Here is a 20,665-nt window from a genome sequence, read left to right on the forward strand (position 1 = left end):
AGGGCTGCCAAAAGCTTAATAAACATCTTAATTATCAGCCCAGCCCCGCCTATAAATAACCTTGGATTTTAACACCTGCACGGCATGAATATATACAGTATATACATGTGTATATACGGCCCATGTTTCACGGACAAGGAGCAGTTGGTAAGAGGAGCTGGGTGTTCCTTGGCTCATGATCTCCCCGAATAATTCACGTCCCCTCTCCCCAAATGCGACAGGCGCTTCCCCCACCCGTGATTTCCAAATTTCCAGATTCCCAAATCTGCCCCGCAGACCCCGCGGGCTGGGCACCGTGTCCCTCTGCCACCAGCGCTCTGCCGGGCACAGAAATGGGTCCCGGGAGATTCTTTGCTCCCGGCTCGCTCCTATGTACGGGAGCTTCTTCCACCCCGTGCTTTTCGACCCACAAATCCGCTGCAGCGAGGGGCCTGATGTTAGATCGGGGGGGGAATTCCCTGCAGAAGGAGCTCCCCCCTTCCCTGCTCCAGCCGTGATATCACACCGAGGCATTAAATGCCTCCTTGAGCCCATCCGTCAGCCTCGGCATCCCCTGGCGTGATTTCCCCACGGCGTTGGGGCTGTGGCCCCCACTCCACCACCCCCAATGTGTGCTTACGGCACCCACGGGACCCCCACCTGTGGCAGCAGCAGTGACAGCCCCCCCCCCCGAATCCCCCCAGCGCCCGTGCCACGAGCAGGGGGCTCTGGCTCAGTGTTACCCACAGCTTTTTTCCCAGCTTTTCCCCACGTGCGCCGCAGGGGGACATCGGGGCTCGGGGAGGTCGGGGGGGGGATGCGGGGCGCTCAGGGCTCGGAGCTGCAACCTCCTCGGTGGATCCCCCCCCTCCTCCCAGCCCTGCTTTTTTTGGGGCCTCGCATTTGGGCAGGTGAATCTCAGCCCAGCCCCGAGCCCACCGCTGCCCTCGGGGCCGGAGGTGATGCGGGGTCCCCCCGCGGCGTGCCAGCCGCAGCATCCCCCGCACCACCAGCCCCAAGGCTTCCCTGCTGGCGGCACCGCCATGCCCAGCGGCCCCAAAACCCAAACCCAACCCCACTGTGGTCCCTCGGGGACTCCGCAGCTCCTTAGGCCGCGTTCCCCGGGCAGGACTACAGCTCCCGACGCCCCGTGCGTGCGGGCAGGGACGGGCAGCGGGAGCGGAGCGCAGCCCGCAGCGGGGACCCGCCGTGCTGCTGCCGCTCGGTGAGGGGTGCCCGGGGTGGCTCCGAGGGTTGGGGGGGCTCTGGGGGGGAACGGGGATGGGGAGAGGGAAGGGGAGAGCCAGGGGATGGGGGCAACGGGGATGGGGTACAAGGGGATGGGGTGAAGAGGGATGGGGGTGCAGGGGGAGGGGGGCGGCAGGGGATGGGGTACAGGGGGATGGGGAAACTGGGGAGGGGGTACAAGGGGATGGGGGGGGGGTATAAAGCAATAAAAGTAGCAGGAGTGGGGTTACTAGGAGTTAGGGTACCAGGGGATAGGGCTGCTAGGGATGGGGTACAAGGGGATGGGATATACGGGGATGGGGGTAGCAGGCTGGGAATAATGGGGTGGGGGTACTGGGGTGGGGTATAAGGGGATGGGGGGGGGTTACAAGGGGATGGGGTACAGGGGGATGGGGGTGCCAGGGAGTGGGGCACCAGGGGATGGGGTACAGGGGGGTGGCAGCACTGGGGGATGGGGGAGCTGAATGGGGGGTGGGGGGACATAAAAGTACCGGGGGTGCAGGTACAGGGGGATGTGGGTACCCCAGGGAGGCAGAAAGGGGGTGCCCCAAAACGTGGGTGCCCAAGGGGTACAGGAGGACGAGGGCACCAGATGTGGGTACCGGGAGGCGGGGGGGGGGGCTGTAAATAAGGGGCTGGGGGTACCGGGGGGATGCAAGCTGATGAGGCGGGGGGGTGTTGGGATGTGTGGGGACCTGGCACGGAGATTTCGGGGGTTTTGGGGTACCAGGGGCCACGGTTTCTGGGGGATGAGGGCACCGGTGGGGTGCGGATGCCCAAGGATTTGGGCGCCCGTGGGCGGGGGGCTCTGTGCCCCGGGGGGGGGGGGGGACCCAGCAGTGCTCGGGGACTCGGGGAGCGATGACTTCACGGCCTCATTAAGGACTAATTTCCACCCAGGCAGGGAAAACAAACGAGCGGGGCTGTGGAAAGTTGCTGGTGGGGGGACCTCGGGGAGTTACCGCCTCGTTCCACGCGCGGCCCCGGCTTTCTCCGTTTTTACCTCCACGGGACGATAATCCCTAAATCCCGAGGAGATTAAAGGCACAAAGCAAGGTGGCCGGAGCCCTCCCCGCCTCAGTGGTTCCCGGATTACGAACCCCCCCCGCCCCCAAGTCCGCCTGCCCCCGATTAACCCCGGGCACGTCCCCGCGTCCCCAACGAAAGGGGGACGGGGAGCGCGGGGCAGCAGGCGAAGGGGGAGCTGCTCTCCTAACCCCGCTGTTTGCCCTTGGTCCCGCAGGTCCCGAAAACCCTCCCGTGGCCATGGCGCTGGTGAAGAGCGGCTGGCTTTGGCGGCAGAGTAAGTCGGGAGCCCACGAGGCGAGGTTTTTGCCGTCGGGGATCACCCACGGGGTGTGTGTGTGTGGGGGGGGGCTCAGCCGTGGGTGCACGGAGCGGAGAGGAGCCCCCTGCCCCATGGCCGAGGCTGTTCCGCATCCTACAGGGCAGCACGGAGGTTCCCCGCGGGGTTTTTTTTGGTTTTTTTTTTTTTGTGTGTGTGTTTTTGTGGTTTTTTTGGCAGCCCTTTAGGTTTAACAAGGGTTGGTGGAAGTGCTTCGCTAAAGCCACCTGGCCGCGCCGCCGGGGTTGTCGCCGACGCCAGGCGCCCCGCGGGGACCCGGTTGCGGATTTGGGGACGGCGCTGGCCTCATCCCGGGGGCGGGGGGTGGGGGATTTCCGCGATCCCTCAGCCCCCGTTCGCCCCGCCAGGCTCCATCCTGCGCCGCTGGAAGAGGAACTGGTTCGTGCTCTACCTGGACGGCAGCTTGGTCTACTACCACGACGAGACGCAGCGCGACATGGACGGCCGCATCCACGTCAAGTTCAGCTGCCGGGACGTGAGGACCGGCCGCGAGTGCCGAGGCGAGCAACACCCCGTGTCCCCAAGCCCCGTGTCCCTAAACCCCATGGCCCCAAGCCGTGTCCCCAAGCCCCGTGTCCCTAAACCCCGTGGCCCCAAGCCGTGTCCCCAAGCCCCGTGTCCCTCCCTGCGTGGATGAGTGCTTTCATGGATGCTCCGGGAGCGTACAAAGGTGCTTGCACACATCTAAGCCAAAAAAACCTGCCGGGATGCACAATTATCACCGCTCCTGCCCGTACCCAGCACCGCCACGTCCTCTTCCAGCACCAGGAAGGGAGGGAAGGAAGGAGCCCGTCTCCTCTCCCGCCCCGTGCTGGTGCAGAAGGCAGCCCACGGCCCTGACTCAGCCGCCGCCGTCTCGCACAAACACGGGGGAGAACAAAAGGCAGAGCTCGGCGCGGCCCCGGCAGCCCACGGCCGCCGCACAAAGCGCCTTTCACCGGCGCTTTGGGCATTTTTCTGTCTTTGGGCATTTTTCTGTCCTCCCCCGCCGCGTTTTTCTGCTGTGGGACAGAAGGGTTTGCTCCCCAGCCCTTTGCTCACGTCCAACCTCTGAGATCCTGATCAAAGCAAAGAGGGAGACAAAACGAAACCCGAAGTTGCGAGCGGGGATTTTGGGGGTGAAAAACCCAACCTGCTCCCCACGGGTGGTCTTGTGGGGTCTGACGGGGGTGCCCCTGCCCCTCGCTGAGGCCGGACCCTGCCCCTTTTGCCTTCCAGACGTGCAGCCCCCCGAGGGGAAGAGCCGCGAGTGCCTGCTGACCGTGGTGCTGCGGGACGGCTCCAAGACCACGCTGTGCGCCGAGAGCGAGGACGACGCCGTGTAAGCGCCCAAACCCCCTCGGCGGGCTCTGCCCCCGAATTATCCCAGCCCAAAAAGGGCCTCGGTGGCCTGAGAAACCGCCTCTCGGCCAACCACGGGTAGCTGCAGGAGTGTTTCCGGCGGGGTTTGTTGATAAATAATGTGAATCCCCATGGGATTGGGGCCGTGCCCAGCAGGAGGAAACGGCCACGGTCAGCTCCGCTCTGCTTTTATTTTTATTTTTGAGTCAGGACCCTTAAGCTGTGCTGAGAGGGGATGGAGGAAGGTGTTGGGATACCCGAGCTCGATCGCAGCTGGATGGAAACTCGCCAATTCTCCGCTTTTCCCCCCAGTTTAGGAGTCATTTTCCTGCCTCACGCAGCCGGGGCACGGCCGTCCCCGTGCCGGCGGGTACCTCCCAGCCCCGGCTAATCAGGAATTAACAATTAGCGATCCAGGTCACCGGGGGAGGGAGGGGGACGCATGCGCCCAGGGGAGCCGCCGGGTGCCCCCCACGCCCCCCCAGCCCTCCTCCCTCTGCTTCGTTCGCAGCGCTTGGAAGATGGCCGTGCTGGAGGCGAAATCCACCCCGGTGAGGCTCCTTTGTCCCCCCCCAAAACGGCGGCACCGCACGGGTTTTGGGTATTGGGGGGGGGGGGGGGGGGGGGCGCTCAGGTGGCTCCAACCCCAGCCCCAGAAATGTGGGGGTGACCCCGAGCCCTGTGCCCAGTGGGCGGCCTCGGGGCGTGGGTCTGGGCTTACCTGCGCCCCCGGGGAGTTAAGGGGCTGGGGCAGAGTTAAGGGGATGGGGGCAGATTTAAGGGGCTGGGGCAGAGTTAAGGGGATGGGGGCAGAGTTCAGGGGAATGGGGGATGAGTTAAGGGGATGGGGAAGAGTTAATGGGAATGGGGGCAGAGTTAACAGGACAGGGATGGAGTTAAGGGGATGGGGGCAGAGTTAAGGGGAGTGGGGCAGAGTTAATGGGAATGGGGACACGTTTAAGGGGAGCATGGGCAGAGTTAAGGTGATGGGGACACAGTTAAGAGGAGCAGGGGCAGAGTTAAGGGGAATGGAGGCAGCACTTAGGGCGAGGGGCATGGTTAAGGGGCCCCAAGATCAGGGAGGTGTTCGAGGTGCTTCAGCAAAGGCTCCCCACAGCAGCTGGGCACCGTGGGCACTTCTGCCAGCCACACAGGGGAAAAAAAATTAAAAAAAAAACCACTTCGCATCCCCCACCCCAAGGGACTCAGCCCCGATCGCACGTGTGGGGTGGCGAAAACAAGGCCCGGCCACACCGCGACCAGGCTCTGGCGGGTCGCTGGTGGTGTGGGGCCACGCGGGGCCCCCACCTGGGTGCCAGCCTCACACACACACACACACACCCCCTTCAGGTGCACGTCTACGACCCCTATGACGACGACTACTACCAGACGGTGCCCATCGACTCCCACCAGACCGCCTACATCAGCTCCGGCCACTACGGCCACCAGTACGGAGGTGGGTGGCCCCGGCTCATCGGCCGCGTCCCCGTTCGCCCCCTCCCTCCACCAGCTCTGCCTGGACCCCCCAGATTTTGGGGTGTGTGTGTGGGAGGGGGGGGGGGGGGGCACTGAATTGGGCTGGGGGCACGGTCCCCCCACGATCACTTCGTGTTTTGGGGCTTTACGCCCGGTTTTGGGAGGTGGGCGGGCTGAGAGCCGGCAAACTGGGTGCCGTAGGGGTGGGGTTTGGGGGAGCGAGGGTGCTTGGGGGAGCCCTGGCTTTGTGTGTGTGTGTATGGGGGAGTGGGGGGAACACCTTTGTTCGGTGCCCCCCCCCAGCCCCGTTTTGCCTTGCAGCCCCCAGGGTGACCCACGTCATCGTGCGGGAGGACCCCTACCGCGTCTCCGGGGACCAGATGGCCTTGGGGCTGCTGGCGGGGGCCGCCACCGGCGCCGCCCTGGGCTCCTTCATGTGGATGCCCTGCTGGTTTTAGCACCCCCACACCCCGCAGGATGCGGCCCCTTTGCTTCCCCATCCCGCCCGCTCCCGGCTTTTGCATCCAAGAACCCGCACGCGGCTCCAGGGACCCGAAATCCTAAGCCAAGACCCGAAGCTGCCCCCGGCACGCCGCCACCACCCCCCCGGCACCGCTCACCACCCCAAAACCTCCAGGTGCCGGGAGCAAAACCTTGGGTTTGGGGACGGTGGGAGGGGTGCTGCACCCACCAGCAATTTCCAGGAGGTAGGTAAATTTTCTTGCAAAATTGCTTTTTTTTTTTTTTTTTTTGAGGGTCTTTTAGGGGGATCCTGCACCGCAGCGGGATGCTCAGTGCTGCTTTCCCCCAGAGCAGGGGGTTTATGGCACAAAACCTCCCCTGGGGACAGGAGAAGCAAAGCCACAACTGCCCCTGGGCACCAGGGTGGGACACGGGCACCAAATGCTGCGAGGGGGAAGCAGGAGGGGGCTCCAGAGCCCGCTCTGTGTGGCTGCAGAAGGATTAAGGGGGGGGAATGAGAACCTGGAAGGATTTCCACCCTCACCCCAAAACCAGAGAGCCCTGGCCCCACTCTGCATCACCCCACACACAGGCGAGCACCCCAAGGGCTTCGTCCAGCCCCTGTCGGCTTTCAGCCTTGCACCAGCCCCTGGGGCTGACCGAGCTCAGGAATTGGGGCCAAACCCCTGAGAATTGGGGCCAAACCCCTGGGAATTGGGGCCAAAGCCCCAAGGATTGGGGCTGGAAGAGCCCCCAGGCACACTGGGGGGGACAGCACCACGCAGCAGTGGCTCGGGGGGGACACGCGCAGCACCGAGGGTTTTGGGAAGGGGAAGCATCAGGAGGCAAAGGCGCCGCTCGCCGGGCCCCGAGCCCCTTTGTGGCAGCCAAGCCGTGGGTTCAAAAAGGGTTTGGGGTGTGGGGACGGCCACCTGTGGTGGCCCCAATGTGGGGTGGTGGCCCCAATGTGGGGTGGTGGCCCCAATGTGGGGTGGTGGCACCAAGGGGGTCTCCTTTTTGCGCGGGGCAGCACCAGGCAGACACTGGGACATCGCTGCTCGAGGCGAGTCCTCGTCCTGGAGCCACCTCTGACATTAAACGAGGAGCTCAAGAATCACAGAAACAAACAAACAAAAAAAACCCCAAAATTTAGAAACCCAACAGCGCCCCGGTTCTTGCTGTCGAAGCTTCGGCTCCTGGGGGCTTTGCTTTCTCTGCCCCAGACCACCCCATCCCCGCACCTATTCCTCCACGCCGGGGGTCGGGATGTCCCCAAACGCCCCCCGCCTCATCCCCCCCCACCCTGGCCTCCCTCGCGTCGCTACTGCTGCAAACCCCGTCCTGCGAAGTGCATCGAGGTTTGGAGAAAAAAAAAAAAAAAACAAACAGAAAAAAACCCCAAAGGCTAACTAATAAAGGCGGCCAAACCCAGACCCAGCCTGCGGGCGCGTGAGGGTGAGGAGGGGGCAGCAGGTTGGGGAGCCCCTCGGGAGCTGCATGGTGTGTGGGGGGGGATGTGGGAACGGGGGAAATGTCCCCTGCTTCTTGAGGACCTCGCAGAGGGGTCCCCGTGGTGCCGGGTCTCACGAGGGTCCCCAGGGCAGCAGGAGGCACCGAGGAATCCCGCTCCGTCACGGCCAGGTGAGCCCGGGGGTGGGATGGGAGGAGAGGGGTGAGGGGGGAAAAGGGGGGAGAGATGGCTCGGGGCGAGGAGCAGGTCCTCGGGCTGGGAACCCGAGCACCACGTGCCCGAGGAGCCGTGAGCACGTCCCAGCTCCGCAGCCCCAAACTGGGACCAGTGGGATGAGGCCACCTCCACTTGGGGACCCACATAGGCTCCGGTTGGCACCCACCACAACCCACCACGGTGCAGGAGAGCGCCCAACCAGCCCCACTTTGAGCCTGGAGATGGCTTAAATCAGCGCTGGGCCTCCTCAGCGTGCAAAGAAAGAGAAGCTGGCGCTTGCTGCCCCCTGCTTTTAGAAAAACCTCCCACTCCCGAGCGTTTCCCTAAGCCAGGAATTTCCGAGCCAGCAGAAGCTCCACCGCTGCGCTTACCCCGGCACACAAACCCCAGCTGTTTGCAGAGCAGCCAGGAGCAGGATCCGGCCCCATGCACCCCTGCCCCTTCTCTCCCCGTCCTCCAGCCCCGTTTCCATCCTCACCTCCACCCAAACCTGCCCCCGTCTGTCCCCGCAGCCCCCGGGGACCCTCGGCCCCGTGTCCCCATCCCGAAGGCGGAGCTGAGCCACCAGCCGTCTTCTCAGCCTGGCTGCTCCCCTCGCCCCACGTGCAGCAGCCCCAGCCCGTGCCACCACCACTAATTAGTGCTGATGGTGCCTCACCGCTAATTAGTGCCGATGGAGCCTCCCCGGTGCCGTCCCACCTGCCACCGAGCGCCCCGGGGGGAATAACGCACGCGAGAGCCGGCGCCATCACCCGCGGGAGCGACGGGGCTGGGCAGGGAGGCAGCACTGCAGGGTGGTAGGGTCACCATGAGAGGGACAGCCCCCAAATCCCTTTTCTTGGGGACTTCAGCAACCCCAAGAGCCCCCCACACACAGAGGGATGAGTGTCACCGAGAGCGGCACGACCCATGGGATGGACGGGGCACGAGGCTGTGGGGACGTCCCGAGGAGCACGCGGCGCCTTCCCCATCACCAGCGCCTCTTAGGGTTTATCCCCCCCGTCCCACAGCCCTCTGCAAAGCGAGTAACAAACCAGGATCCCCACACCTGGATGCGTGGCAGCGTTGGGCCCGTTTTCCGTGCCGCATCCAGCCGCTGCCCCGCGGAAGCCCCTTCCCCAGCCCCGAGCCCCCGCTGCCCGCGGTACCTGCGCGTCCCGGGGCCGATCCTGCCCCTCTCCTCCCCAGGGCTGGTGCTGCTCTCCAAGGGCCCCGAGCGACCCCGCACAGCAGCAAGGGGCCGGCAGCTCCTGTCGCGATGCCTGGGGGCTCCACGCTGCCGGTGGAAGCTGGGGGAAGGAGCTGAACGCACTAAAATTATTTGGAATATAATACGCTGGTGTTGGAGGCACGAACACCAAGCCAGCGTCCACGAAATGAGCAGAAACGAGGGCTGGCCCGCGCCATTCACCGCTCCTGCGGCCTCACACGAGCAACGTCCCCTCTGCCAAAGCTGCTCACCACCATCCAAGACACCGAACAACCCCAAAAAGACTTTGAAATGAGGATTAATGCAGTGGGATGCGCAGCGACAACTAGGCATGGGAGGTTAATGGACAAGAGGTTAACAGCCAGGCATGCCCACGAGCAGCCTGATCCGATCAGTCCCCAAACGTCGCGGTGAACAACCTGCTGGCGCCAGCTTTGCTCCTGCTGTTACCCAAAATCACTTGTTTGGCAACGGAGCAGCCACATTGTGTGCTGTCCAGCTTCGCGAGGGGCCGGGATCGCCTCTCCCCGCCGCCGCCCCTCTTCCTGAGCCCAGAGAAACGCAGAAAGGTCAGGGCACGCCCCAGCCACCACCAGCGGCGCTGAAAACCCGTTTTATCCCACCGACCTCAGCAGCACCGACCGAGTGAGCACGCAGTGTGCGGAGGGAAACGGTGATTTTGGTGCTTTAATCACCGGTAACTTTGATCGAGCCCTTAGCACAACGAGGGCAGCCGGCCTCCTTCCAGCTGGGCTCCGGGCGGCTGACAGCGAACGCTCGGCATTGCTTTAATTTATACCCAAAGCCTGGGAAATGGGAACCTGCAAGGTTTGGCTCGGGAAATGGCAGCTCCTGGAGAGAGCATCCCTGCGAGGGCAGCAGGAAAATCCCCGAGCAGCCGCAGCCCCGCGCCGCCTCCCGCGGGGACGGGCAGAGCTGCCCGCGGTGTTTAGCTCCTGGGATTCATGGCAGCGGTCGCGCTCAGGATCCCAAAATTCGTCTCATAGAAAGCTGCAGTTAGGGTTTATACATAGTGGGGAAGGAGAAGGTGGCTAAGGAGGGGGGAAAAGGAACCCAGCTGCTTCAGGCAGACCCCTCTCTGCCTCGTTTCTTAATGATTTGGGCGCTGGGAGGAAAGCACCACGCAGCAAGGGGACGGTGCCGGCAGCAGCCCCGCGGGCACCACCAGGACGCTGTGCTCGGAGGGGAGGCTGCCAAGCCTAAAGCCAGCCCAAATTTACCTGGCAGCACCCGCCTAAACCAATCCTTGACCGTGCAATCAGCTGGATGCTCCCCATCTGACTCGGTTCCCAATACACGCACGGCTCGAGCCGCTCTGCTTGCCTCTTGCAAACGATTCCCGAGGGGGAGCTGGGGCTGAGCGCCCCAGGACCGTGCCGTGCCCTGAAGCAGCCCCTTCCCTCCTGCTCCGGCAGGACCCGGGTGCGCCAAGAGGAGCAGGAGCCCCCCCAGCGACCACAGCCTTCTCCTCGTCCCCTAAGGCCAGCAAGGAGCACGTCTGTTATCGGTACTCACCCACCCGTTCCTGCAGCCCTCGTCCTCCACCACCTTTCTGCAAAAAAAAGCCTCCTCCAACTCTCCAAGGCCAACAGGCAGGAGCAGGAGGAAGAAATCAGAGCCGCTGACGCCCTTCACCCCCCCCCCAGCCCATGCTCTGATGGATGTGGACAGAGAAGAGACCCGGAGCTTTCCAATGAGACAGGTATTTATTTAGTTCAAGCGCTAAGGATTTTTTCGTTGTTTCATATTATCAAACAGAGCTGAGGTACCAGTGACATTCCAACATGAAGAAAAGGAACCTTTTTCCCCTTATACAATTTCTTCAACTACTTGTATTCAAGACAAAAAGTGAGTAATGGGTAGCTGCGTAATGGACTGTACAACAATCAAGCCAGAGTGGGGAGGAGAAAAGAAACAGAGCAGAAACCTTCGCTGTTTTCAAAGTCGTCACAAAAGAAGTCTGGTCCCATGGTCCTACTGGCCATGCTGATGGAGCAAAATAAAATCAGAACCCAAAAACCGAGAGACAGATGGCACGAGGCATCAGGGTGCAAAAAATTATAGAGACTGTTGCTCCTGTGCTCGCTTGGGAGAGGTCTTTTCCCTGGAAAGGTGGGAAAGTAAAAGGGCAGGACGGAGCCCTGCCGTCGCGTTAAGCACTGGCTGCAGGCCCAGCAAGGGTGAAACGCACCCGGTGGTCCTGAGCAGACCGCGGGGACCAAGAATTCATCCTCGTACCTGCGGCCACCGTGTCGTCGGGCGCACCCCCTGCGAGACCTTTTCTCGAGAGGGTCGTAACGGGGCCGCCTTCCGAGCCTGCTCTCCAAAAGCGGCACCCTCGAGCAGCAGCGGGGCTGCCCGCCCACCTAACCCAGCGTGGTGAGCCAGCTCCTTGCAAATCCAGTGCTTAAAGCTCAGGACTACGAGGAAACGTAGGGTTTGGGTTAGGTCAGAAGCAAAAAAAAACGTACGTGGTTGTGGAAAGCAATGAAATGACCAACACGAACCGCAAGAAGAACCAAAGGGGGGTAAAAAAAGCAGCGAGATGGATCGCTTTTGCACAGTTAAGAACAGTACAATACAGGAAAAGTAGCCAGGTTTCCTTCCCCTCAAGAGTTTCTTTTAAATAAAGAATGATCCTTTGTCACATATCATTGATGTTTATTTCAAGACATGCCACGTCAAAAAAACTCGCCTTTAATATTGCATTATAAAAGCACTTTTACATCTCCTTCTGCCTTTAAGTTATTGGTGTGCAGAGCTGCTCTAAACCCAGGGCAGGGCACGACTCTAGCATTCATCTCAGGAATGAAGAATTCCAAAGCTTTTCATGCCCGTTTCCTGGTGAAAGTGGTGGTGAGGACGATTCCCTTCTCTTCCCCAGTTGGTAATTTTAGGTGGTAGAGGGGCAGAAGGGAACGAAGGAGGAGCCTGAGTATTTGCTTGCAATTGTTCCTTAAGCAGCAATCGCAACCCAGACTCGCGAATTCCTTCCTGCACTGTAACTCAGCCGTATTCGCCCAGCAAACAATGTATTTACAATTGTGTTTATTAACTTACACAGCAACTTCACAATGACTAGTAAAGATTAAAAGGGTGCACTTCTAGTGTGTTCGGTTCTGTGTTTCTCGGGTAGCTACATCTCGCAACATCAGCAAAGCTCTAAACGGATTCCTCAGCAAAAACGAAAAAAAAAAAAAATTACTGGAAATAGTAAAAAAAAAAAAAATTAAGCGAGGAAATAAATATCAAAGAAAAACGGTTAATTGTAAGCCTAGTTAAATAGAAAACTAAATGACTAGTTATTCACCCAAACTATACAGCTCTAGTGAAAAAACTAAACCCGACTTGGAAGACGGAACTTAAAAAAAAAACAAAAAACAAAAAAACGCTAAAAAATAAAGGCATTAATCTGCATAATCGTAAGTTGGTTTCCATCCTACGAACTCCCTTCCTTTCCCTCTACGGTCTTCCAGCTACATTTCTGTACGGCCAAAGCAGCCGCCCCCTCCCCAGCCGCCCCCCGCCCTGGAGGCGCGGGCGCGAGCCCCCTTCCGCCGCCCCTCTCTCCCCGTCCTCGACTGGCCTGGTGCCGCTCCGCCGTCCCTCTGCCAAACGTAAAGGTCCCCAGGCAGGTCTCGGTGCCAGCCCCCAATCCTGTTAAGGTTTTCCCCTTGCTTAAAAAAAAGAAGCAGAACGCCTTCTCCCCCGAAGCGGCTGACACGTTACGTTCCCATCTCTCGGGCAGCAATCATTTGCTTTATTGTTGTTCTACGTAAAAGGAAAAAATGCTCTTAAAAACTCAATCTTGCACTCCAAGCTTGTTTTCTTTGTTTCCTGCAAGTGTTTCGCTAACGCGCTTCCACCTTTCCCCCCCCCCAGAAAACCCTTCGGAAGCCAGTTACCCCATCCGGAGCCCCTCTGCGTTTCTCGGGATGCCGCCTTGGAAATGTGCTCACGTTGCCTCGGCCAGAACTAAAAAAAAATCCCGGTAGCCTGTCCTGGTATCGAACCCCCAGAAAAAGCTCTGGGGTTTGAAAACCATTCGGACTATCTCTGCTCGAAAGATTAAGAGCTTGGTTTTAGTTGTCGTCGTCTTTTATTATTGTTTAAGGACAGCATTTCACCCTCGGCATACGCCACCTCCGCTTGCATTCCTGACTGCTGTCTAGCCATCTCCAGGTGGTTAGAGAGATCAAGTGGGTGAGATTTGCAAGCATTTCTTCTGCACGTACTTCTCGTCTAAGTCCAATTCAAAACTTACTCGGTTTCCATCATTTCAAAGTGCAATATCATAACATATTAAAAAAGGAACAAATATTAAGAAATTGTACCTATTCTTTTTTTTTTTTTTTTTTTTTAAAGTTATAACTAGAATACGCTGGAATATTTTGGCTTTTTTTTTTTTTTCTTATAAATAATGAAGACACTGACATTTTCTTTGTGTGTGTGTGTGCTTGTGAAGCTAATAGATCATCTCCACGAGACAGCCAGCGATGATGAACTGCAATACGTTATTACTGAAAGGGGAAGGTTCAAGCCAATATTCACACTGCAGTCAATGAAGAGTAAAGGGAGGGGAAGCAGTGATGTTCTGGAGAAAGGTAGAAGCCACGTGGTATTAGCAGGAGCAGCCTCCTTCACTGACAGGCTGCTCTTGAGGCTTTTCCAGTTTTATGTCAATCACTGCAAGAAGTAAGTTAAGGCAAACAGACGTCAGCTCGGTCTCCCTACCTGGGCAGGGTTTTTTTTACTGCGATTTTCAGCTCAGTACCCGTGCTTCCTACTAAAACGCTTCTTTGCGCTCTTGTGAAGACCAGCTTCAACCAACAGCCACGATACAGGTTTCTCAGCAGCCCCTCTTGTCCCGGCACTGATTCCACTAGATGTTTAGGAACACAGCAGGGTCAGAGCCCGTCCTGGAAAGCCCCGAGGTCCTTTCTCTGGAGGCAGCTCACCTCTTAAACTCCTGCTCCCCTACACTTCGCACCAGCTGGGCAAATAATTCCTTCTCGCTCCTGTCCGCACCCAGCAGGAGGGCCAGCCCGGCTTCTGGGTGACACAAGGTCACCCCGAGCCTGCCCCCGATAAGCTGCTCCCCTTGGGGCGCTCCAGTTCCCGACCCGTGCCCCGCAGTCGCAGCGCTTACAGCAGCTTTTTTTTTTACCCTGGGAGCCCAGAAGGCTAATCCCAACCCCATCGACCTGCGGGTGTTCGGCACGAGTCTCGAGTGTCCCTCGCATCGGCGAGCACAGCTGGCTCTTCCAGCTCCTCTCTTTCGGGGGATTCCAGTTGCTCTTTACAGAGGTTAGGAGAAAAACGGGGAAAGGGGAGAGCACGAATCCATTTCAAATATCCGATCCGTCCGTTCGGCTGGTTTAAACCTGGCCATGCGCTGAGAGTTAAGAGCTGGAGATGCTCAAAATGAGCCCTGCCAGCTCCGTCAGAGCCCGAGCAGCTCGAGATCCGTGAGCCCTCAGTGCTCTGTGAAAGAAAGCCCATGGAAAATCCCCCCCCCGCCCCAACTAATCCCAACGCAGCTGTTTGGGAGGCAATCGCATTCAGCTTTTGCTATCTGCAGCCTGCAGGAAGCCGAATTCAAAGCGCCCTTATTAGCCTCCCGTTTAGGGACTGGTGATCAAAACCCCCCGACAGAGCAACCGCGGGCCCATCGGCCGCTGCTCGTGCAGCCTGCCCTCATCCTCTCGTTAATGAAGGTTGCTGCTCATTAACCTTTTCGTGACCTGCCTCAGGAACTAGTTTTGCTCATCAGAACCACACGACACAGAGCCTGTGCCTTAGCAGCTGCGGTCCGCGGCCTCCCAGATCTCCCCCTCTGCTGTGAGACGCCCTACAGATGGAGTTCCAGCCCTGAATTTGTCCTCTCTTAGAGATCCCGCAGCGTTTTCCTCCGAAACACCATCCCTCCTCCACTTACCAGCGATATGATTGATCCTTGCTGTAAATAAACCCGAAAACCCTGGGGAAGTTCCTCTCCAGCTCACTTCTGGCACCTCACCAACTCCCACGAGGTTTAATGCAACCCCTTCGCTCCCCCCTGGGAGCACCCGCCGTGATTTCACCCCCTTTGTCCCTTCACCTCCCACCCCTGCTGCATCCCTCTGGCTCCTCCATCACCTCCTTTCACCAGAGACAGCAGAAGTGGGTAGCCAGGCGAGCGGAGAGGCCGGATTAGCAGAAATTCCTTTCACCTTCAGAGCTCCAGCGAGCAACCACAGCCACCCCACTCCATCTGTGAGCCTCTTCGTACCAGCTCCTCCACACCCAGCCTGTTCAAACACTACACAAATAATCCTTTTGGGCTGCATCCCTCTGCACCTTCCCGTTCTCCTCCCTTCAGCTTTATCCAGCTGTCCTCATTTTCACGCCTCCTCCTCCCCCTAACCATCCCTGCTTCCTTTGCTTCACCGCAGCAGCCTCCACCCTTACCCTCAGCCCCAGCCATCCATCTCACCAAGCCTCATTCCTCTAATCAAAGCTCGGGGGCTACTTGCCCTCGTTGCCCCCCTTTTTGGGATGTCCGTAAGCTGCCTGAGGGCTGCAGGACAGATATTGCTCCCTCCTCTTTCACCCCTGTCATTCAGGACCCGCGTTCTCCTCATCCGCGGTGACGCCTGGCGGCGCTTTGCCACCACACGGGCACGGGCGCATAAAGGATACTGTCTTCTCTACTTTTGTCTTGTGTGCTTTCCATTCCAGGCAAGGCAGCTGCCACGCGTCGGAAAAGCTGTAAAAAAAAAACAAAAAAAAAAAACAAAAAAAACACACAGGGAACAGATCAAAACAATCGGACTTTAAAGAGTGCACCCCGGTCGATCCAGCTCAAACAATGATCCGATACATCCCTGAGCGCTGTTGGCACCAAAATGCCTGACACCAAACATAACCTTTATTCCTCAGGGAGAGCAGAGCGCGGTTTTGTTGGTACTGGAGATGAAACGTTGCTGCCTCTGAGCAGCAAACCTTCCGGCACCTCTGCATTTCTGCTGCTTGGAACCCCGGATTTCGGGCTCGGCTTTGCCCCAGGCTTTACTTGGGCCCCAACACTTCCCCACACCAGCTGGAAATTCAGCCTTCGGACCTCCACGGGGCATTATCTACACCAGCAGTGGCCAAGCTGGCACCTACAAAAGCACCAGAACAGGGCACACGAGCAATGACAACCCCTAAACGTCACCCTCCAGGCTCTGTGTACCGCTTGGCCCAGAAGTCAGAGGAAAGATATTTTTTTATTTTTTTTCCCAGGAATTTGCCCTATCCTTTCCTAGCACCTTCAACTTTTGGCATCCTCTGCATCGTTACCAGTGTGTCCAGCCCACGCGTGGGTATAAAACAGAACAAAACCAGGTGTCGGGGGCTCCTGCAACCCCACAGGAGTCAGGCACTCATCCACCCCATGAGCACTGTTCCCCAGCAAAGCCTAGCTCCACACTTCACAGGTTTCTTCAGCTTGAAGGATGCCGAAATAAAAGGTAGGCTGAGAAGAACCAATTCCCTCTCCTAATTTCCTTACTTTGCCCCTTCCCTTCTTGTGGAGCGAGGCTCAGACCTAGGGGTTCTCTCAGATGGCATCTACCCAGCCCTCTGGACAGGCTCTGCCCAATAAATAGAAGTTCACGTAGATCCCCTGAGCCCACAATACTCTGTTTTCTGCGCAGGAACAGCAGAGCTGGGGACCGTCCTTCACCCAAGTGAGGTTTCCCTGAGAAGCTGCCACGTTCAACGGATGGGAACTGCACGAGCCTCAACAGCAGTGCTCTCGTTTCCACGTGCCCTGGTGAGCGCGTGGGCAGCACGGAGGGGAGAACTGGATGGACGGATGGCTACACAGCTCCCCTGATGTTCCCCGGGGTTACCAAATGATAATTTAATTGTTTTTTGCCTTTGGAGATCAGCCCGAGCTGAGGGCTGATCCCACGCCGTGCTCAGCACAAACCCGGATGTTATCGGTGTCTTAAAATCAGCCCGGTGCGAGCCCGAAGGCAGCGCAGGACTCCCCAAAAGCTCGGCACGGGTCAGACGTCAGCCTTAACGTGTTCGATCGACCTTATCTCCCGTCATCTCAATGACGCGAAGCTACACCACTCGCTCCCCGTGACCCACTTTCCACAGAAAACCGAGCCAGCCCCCGTCGGTCCGTTCGTGTTACAGGTGTAGGGGCCTCTGCCCACGCGCTTCGTGCCAATTTGGCCCCGAGTGCCCAAATGACGCTGGGAAGATGTTCGGAAAACCCTTCTGGCTCGATGAGTACTGCACAAATTAATCACGAACAAACCCCCAGATCCCTGTGGCCGCGATCTCCGCAGACACGCTGGGCTCATCGGGGTCTGACCTGTGCTGTCACCGCTCCTCGCCACTGACCGAAGAGGTTCCTACGTGAGCAGAGGACAAAGCTGGCGGGTAGGAAGAGGCAAAGCACTTTGTGATTCCCATCATCTCCCTCGAAACTGCTCTGGAAACAGTCTCCAGCATCCTCGCTCCTTTTTCACCAGCAGCAATGCACCGAAATTGAGACTGAGCCCAGGGTATGGGTCTGCCGAAGCCAACGCTTGATTTATTTTGCCGGTTTTAGCTAACGATTTCAAAGCTCAGCATTCTCACCTCAGTGTCTGAGCCATTACCCTGAGCCACCCAGCCTCGCTGAAGAATCCAGGCAAAACCACACATCATTTTCTCCTACATCAACGAGAAAATAATGAAGGTGTGTCAAAATTCCAGGTGCTGAACCGTGGAACCCCTCCACGCTGAACAGCCAGCAGGGATGCCCAACCACCCAAAAAGCTCAGAGGCAACGAGGACCTCGTGGTCAGAATTAAATTAACGCAGGCAGACAGGGACCTAAACTGTTATCCTTGTACCAAGAAGTCCCGTCGAGTGGTTCGACGCTTCCCATCACGTTATCTGCTCGGCTCTGCTTTCCCCGTCTCAGCTGCACTCCTAGCTCTGTTGGAAGAAGCAGCGTGACCTATTTTCCAGGACGCTTCAAAACCAGCCAGACGCGATCTCTTAGGGTTTAAGAATGAAACAAAGGGGAAGAAAGACGCTGCAGACTTTCAGAGCGACCTCCCATCGCAGCCCCGTGGTCAGCACTATTTCTCCTCGCCATTCCAACCAGGTAACTGGCAGAGCTCTGCCACCCTCAGCTTTGTGACTTTTCAGAAGGTTTTCTGTTCACTCGGCACGGAACTAGACCATTCACTGCAGTTTTTTATGTTTTTTCCCCCCCTCTCATCGCAGACGGTCAAGAAGTAATTTAGATTCCATCTCATCTTCCCTTGGAAGCCTTAAAGTTTTAGCATTATATTTGAATCCACAACACTTGGCAATCTCAGTGCTTTGTCTTCAATGGTCTTGGACAAACCTCCCAACTCTACCACGTTCGGGTACAGAAGGCTCTGACTCTCCTCCTTTACTGAGCTCTGTCCCTAAAATGATTTCTGCTCCCCAAATATTTGATATTTAGCGATTTCAAGTTCATTTTTATGGAGGGAAACGGCTTGGTGATCATCATCTGGGCATCTAGCTCTGCGGGGGAAGTTGTGTTCAATCTCCTGCCCCTCCGACGCAGAGCAGCTGTGGGAGGGATATGTCAGAGGGAGAGAGCGAAGCCACCACCTTCTCCATCCTAACCCCAAAACACAGCACCATCCCAGCTACAACACAGAAAACCACCTCCGTCCCAGCCAAAAGCAGGACAACTTACGGCACTTTTTTGTTCTTATCCTGCGGAAGAGCCTGAAGAGGAATTCTGACCCAGTTCTCGATGCGGGGTGGCAGGGGGCGAGTCCCCCCCCATCCGTTTTAAAGATGGATAATGCAGGTTTGGCAGAGTCCTGGGCCTAAGAGAGGACGCTCACTGAACATCTCTGCTCTGACAGAAGGAAACGCAACATCCCAGGTATCCCTGCTGTTGGCACACGCTTGGAAAATCCTAGGTGGGAACAGCACTGCAAAAAGGAGTCTTAATCACGTTTTAAATGGTCATCACCATTCCTTTCCCCCTTTTACAACGCACAGCACCAAAGGCTGCAAATCAGGGAGGCGGTTTATGGAAGGGAAGGGGAGGATGCTTTAAAAAAACCCTGAGATGATGGGAACCAACTGGAATTACTGCATTTAGACAGAACTGCTGACAGAAAGGCTGTTTAAAATAAAATAATCCTTTTTTAACGTTAAGACCAGGAATAAAATTGATGCCTTTAGCTGCATTTCTCGCCCTGAATTATTTGGCTAAAAAGAGGAATTTGGCGACTAAGAAAATCAACTTTCTTTCTTATTAACCTTCTGCTTATCAGCCACAGCATGTGCGAACAAATCCAATTAGGGAAACTTTAGGACGGGTAGAAAGCTGCCTTCTAGTTAGGGACCTTACTGCTCCGCAGTACCTTCAGGACCCACGCCAGCTCTCTTATCTCCCTGGAAAATGTCACAGGCAGTGGCACGTCTACACACAGACATAATGCGGTGTGCACATGCATATATATTTGTGCATGTGTCTGTACACATAAACATACAAAACGCGTGTTTTGGTGAGGATTTGGGACTTTTTTCCCACAGCAGGAGTTAAACGCAGCCGTCTGAAAGGCTAAGAGCCACACGAAACCTATTCCCCAGAGCAAAGCGAGCGAAGTATTTCCCTAATTCTCATTCCCCAAGGAGAGCTCTGCAACTCCGAATAACTCGTGCCCATCAAGCAGACAAAAATCAAAGGACAGGGGAAAGAGCCAAGCTGCTGGATGCAGCCAGCTCTGTGAAAAAAGGGCTACTCGTGGGGCCACGGTCCTTCAGCCGTGAGAAAGCTCTCCTGCCAAAAACCATACTCAGACTGGGGCTCTTTGAGAAGAAACGTGAAGCGTGCCAGGTACTGCTGGAAGGAGGCCTCCAGGGCTCTCCCTCCCCTCTCTTTTCCACGAGACGGCAAAACGAACCCTGACATATTCTGGGCATGAAGTCCCCAGGCTAACAAGAAGATTCCCCGAAACACGGGCTGCCGAGACAGAGCACGAATCTCAACGTCTTTTAAAGCTCGTTCAGGGCTGACAAACAAAACGAAGCGGGGAGTAACTCTCTGCGTTAACCGCAGCAAGCTAGCTATTTTTCCCCTCAGCCTTAGGGCTCTCCTAGCTGAAACTCGGAGGACCCGAAAGCCAATTTTTTTTTCCCCTCTATTGCATCTGTTTAACCCCAGGACAGTAATATCACCATTTTCACTCCGTACATCCTCTCCTTTTTCCTTCAACACCCCCTCCCCGCAGCCAGAAGGAGCAGTAAGTGTACAGGAGCTCGGGGTCTCCGTACATTAAGAGGTCCAGCAGTACAGGAGGGCAGTACGTTACTGCCTGGTACAGCTAGAAGAGATGAGACTTGGCCCCGGCAGCTCATCAGGCCAGCCCCTGGGGAACAGAAACGACAGAGAAGGCACAAACTGAAAGCCTGCAGTGTCTGGCTTCAGCTGGCACGCGCACAGGTCGCAAACCCTCTGTACTCCTCTGCAGAGGCTGCGTGCACACCTGCCTCCGAGCCTCTAAACCATGAGGTCACTCATCTCACCTCAGCCCCCAGCACCAACAGCGAGCTGTTTTCTCTCATCCCACAGGGGAATAGTTAAAAAAGCCTGTCAGCAGTATGTTCAGTATGTGCCCCTTTATTTCTCTGTTGGTGGAAGATCCTGGCATTGAAATGCGTGTTGGTGCAACCCACCTTCTACAGGCACGCAATAAAACCATTCTGGACTTGTGGGATGGCTACAGCGAGCTCAGAGCTGTAGTACAGCACCCTTCCCTCTCCTCAGTGCTGCCTGCCTGCAGAAAAGGATGAAGGAGAAGCCAGAAGCAGCACCCACGGTCAAAAGTAC

General features: G+C 57.4%; 2 protein-coding genes across 4 annotated transcripts in view; one reads left to right on the forward strand and one right to left on the reverse strand.

The window, feature by feature from the left end:
- Nucleotides 1-1,137: 1,137 nt before the first annotated feature.
- Nucleotides 1,138-7,302, forward strand: PLEKHB1 (pleckstrin homology domain containing B1). 2 transcript variants are annotated; one of them, XM_050709210.1, is made up of 8 exons: nucleotides 1,148-1,204; nucleotides 2,128-2,283; nucleotides 2,471-2,530; nucleotides 2,941-3,093; nucleotides 3,812-3,914; nucleotides 4,446-4,485; nucleotides 5,285-5,390; nucleotides 5,732-7,095. In XM_050709210.1, exons 3-8 carry the CDS (start codon nucleotides 2,494-2,496, stop codon nucleotides 5,866-5,868), a joined length of 576 nt encoding a protein of 191 aa, XP_050565167.1. In that variant the 5' UTR covers nucleotides 1,148-1,204; nucleotides 2,128-2,283; nucleotides 2,471-2,493; the 3' UTR covers nucleotides 5,869-7,095. The 2 variants fall into 2 exon arrangements, with proteins under 2 accessions (XP_035426266.1, XP_050565167.1); XM_035570373.2 differs by lacking the exon at nucleotides 2,128-2,283 and having other exon boundaries at nucleotides 1,138-1,204; nucleotides 5,732-7,302.
- A 5,223-nt stretch (nucleotides 7,303-12,525) lies between these two features.
- RAB6A (RAB6A, member RAS oncogene family) overlaps nucleotides 12,526-20,665 on the reverse strand; it is a 56,679-nt gene continuing 48,539 nt past the window's right edge. For both annotated transcript variants that reach the window (XM_035570374.2, XM_035570375.2), the window contains exons 7-8: nucleotides 15,472-15,538; nucleotides 12,526-13,476 (exon numbers count right to left, since the gene is read on the reverse strand). In XM_035570374.2, the coding sequence (XP_035426267.1) occupies nucleotides 13,412-13,476; nucleotides 15,472-15,538 (132 nt within the window). In that variant the 3' untranslated portion in view covers nucleotides 12,526-13,411. The remainder of the gene's footprint in view (nucleotides 13,477-15,471; nucleotides 15,539-20,665) is intronic.

This window comes from Cygnus atratus, chromosome 1, assembly GCF_013377495.2.
Source record: "Cygnus atratus isolate AKBS03 ecotype Queensland, Australia chromosome 1, CAtr_DNAZoo_HiC_assembly, whole genome shotgun sequence".
NCBI lineage: Eukaryota > Metazoa > Chordata > Aves > Anseriformes > Anatidae > Cygnus > Cygnus atratus.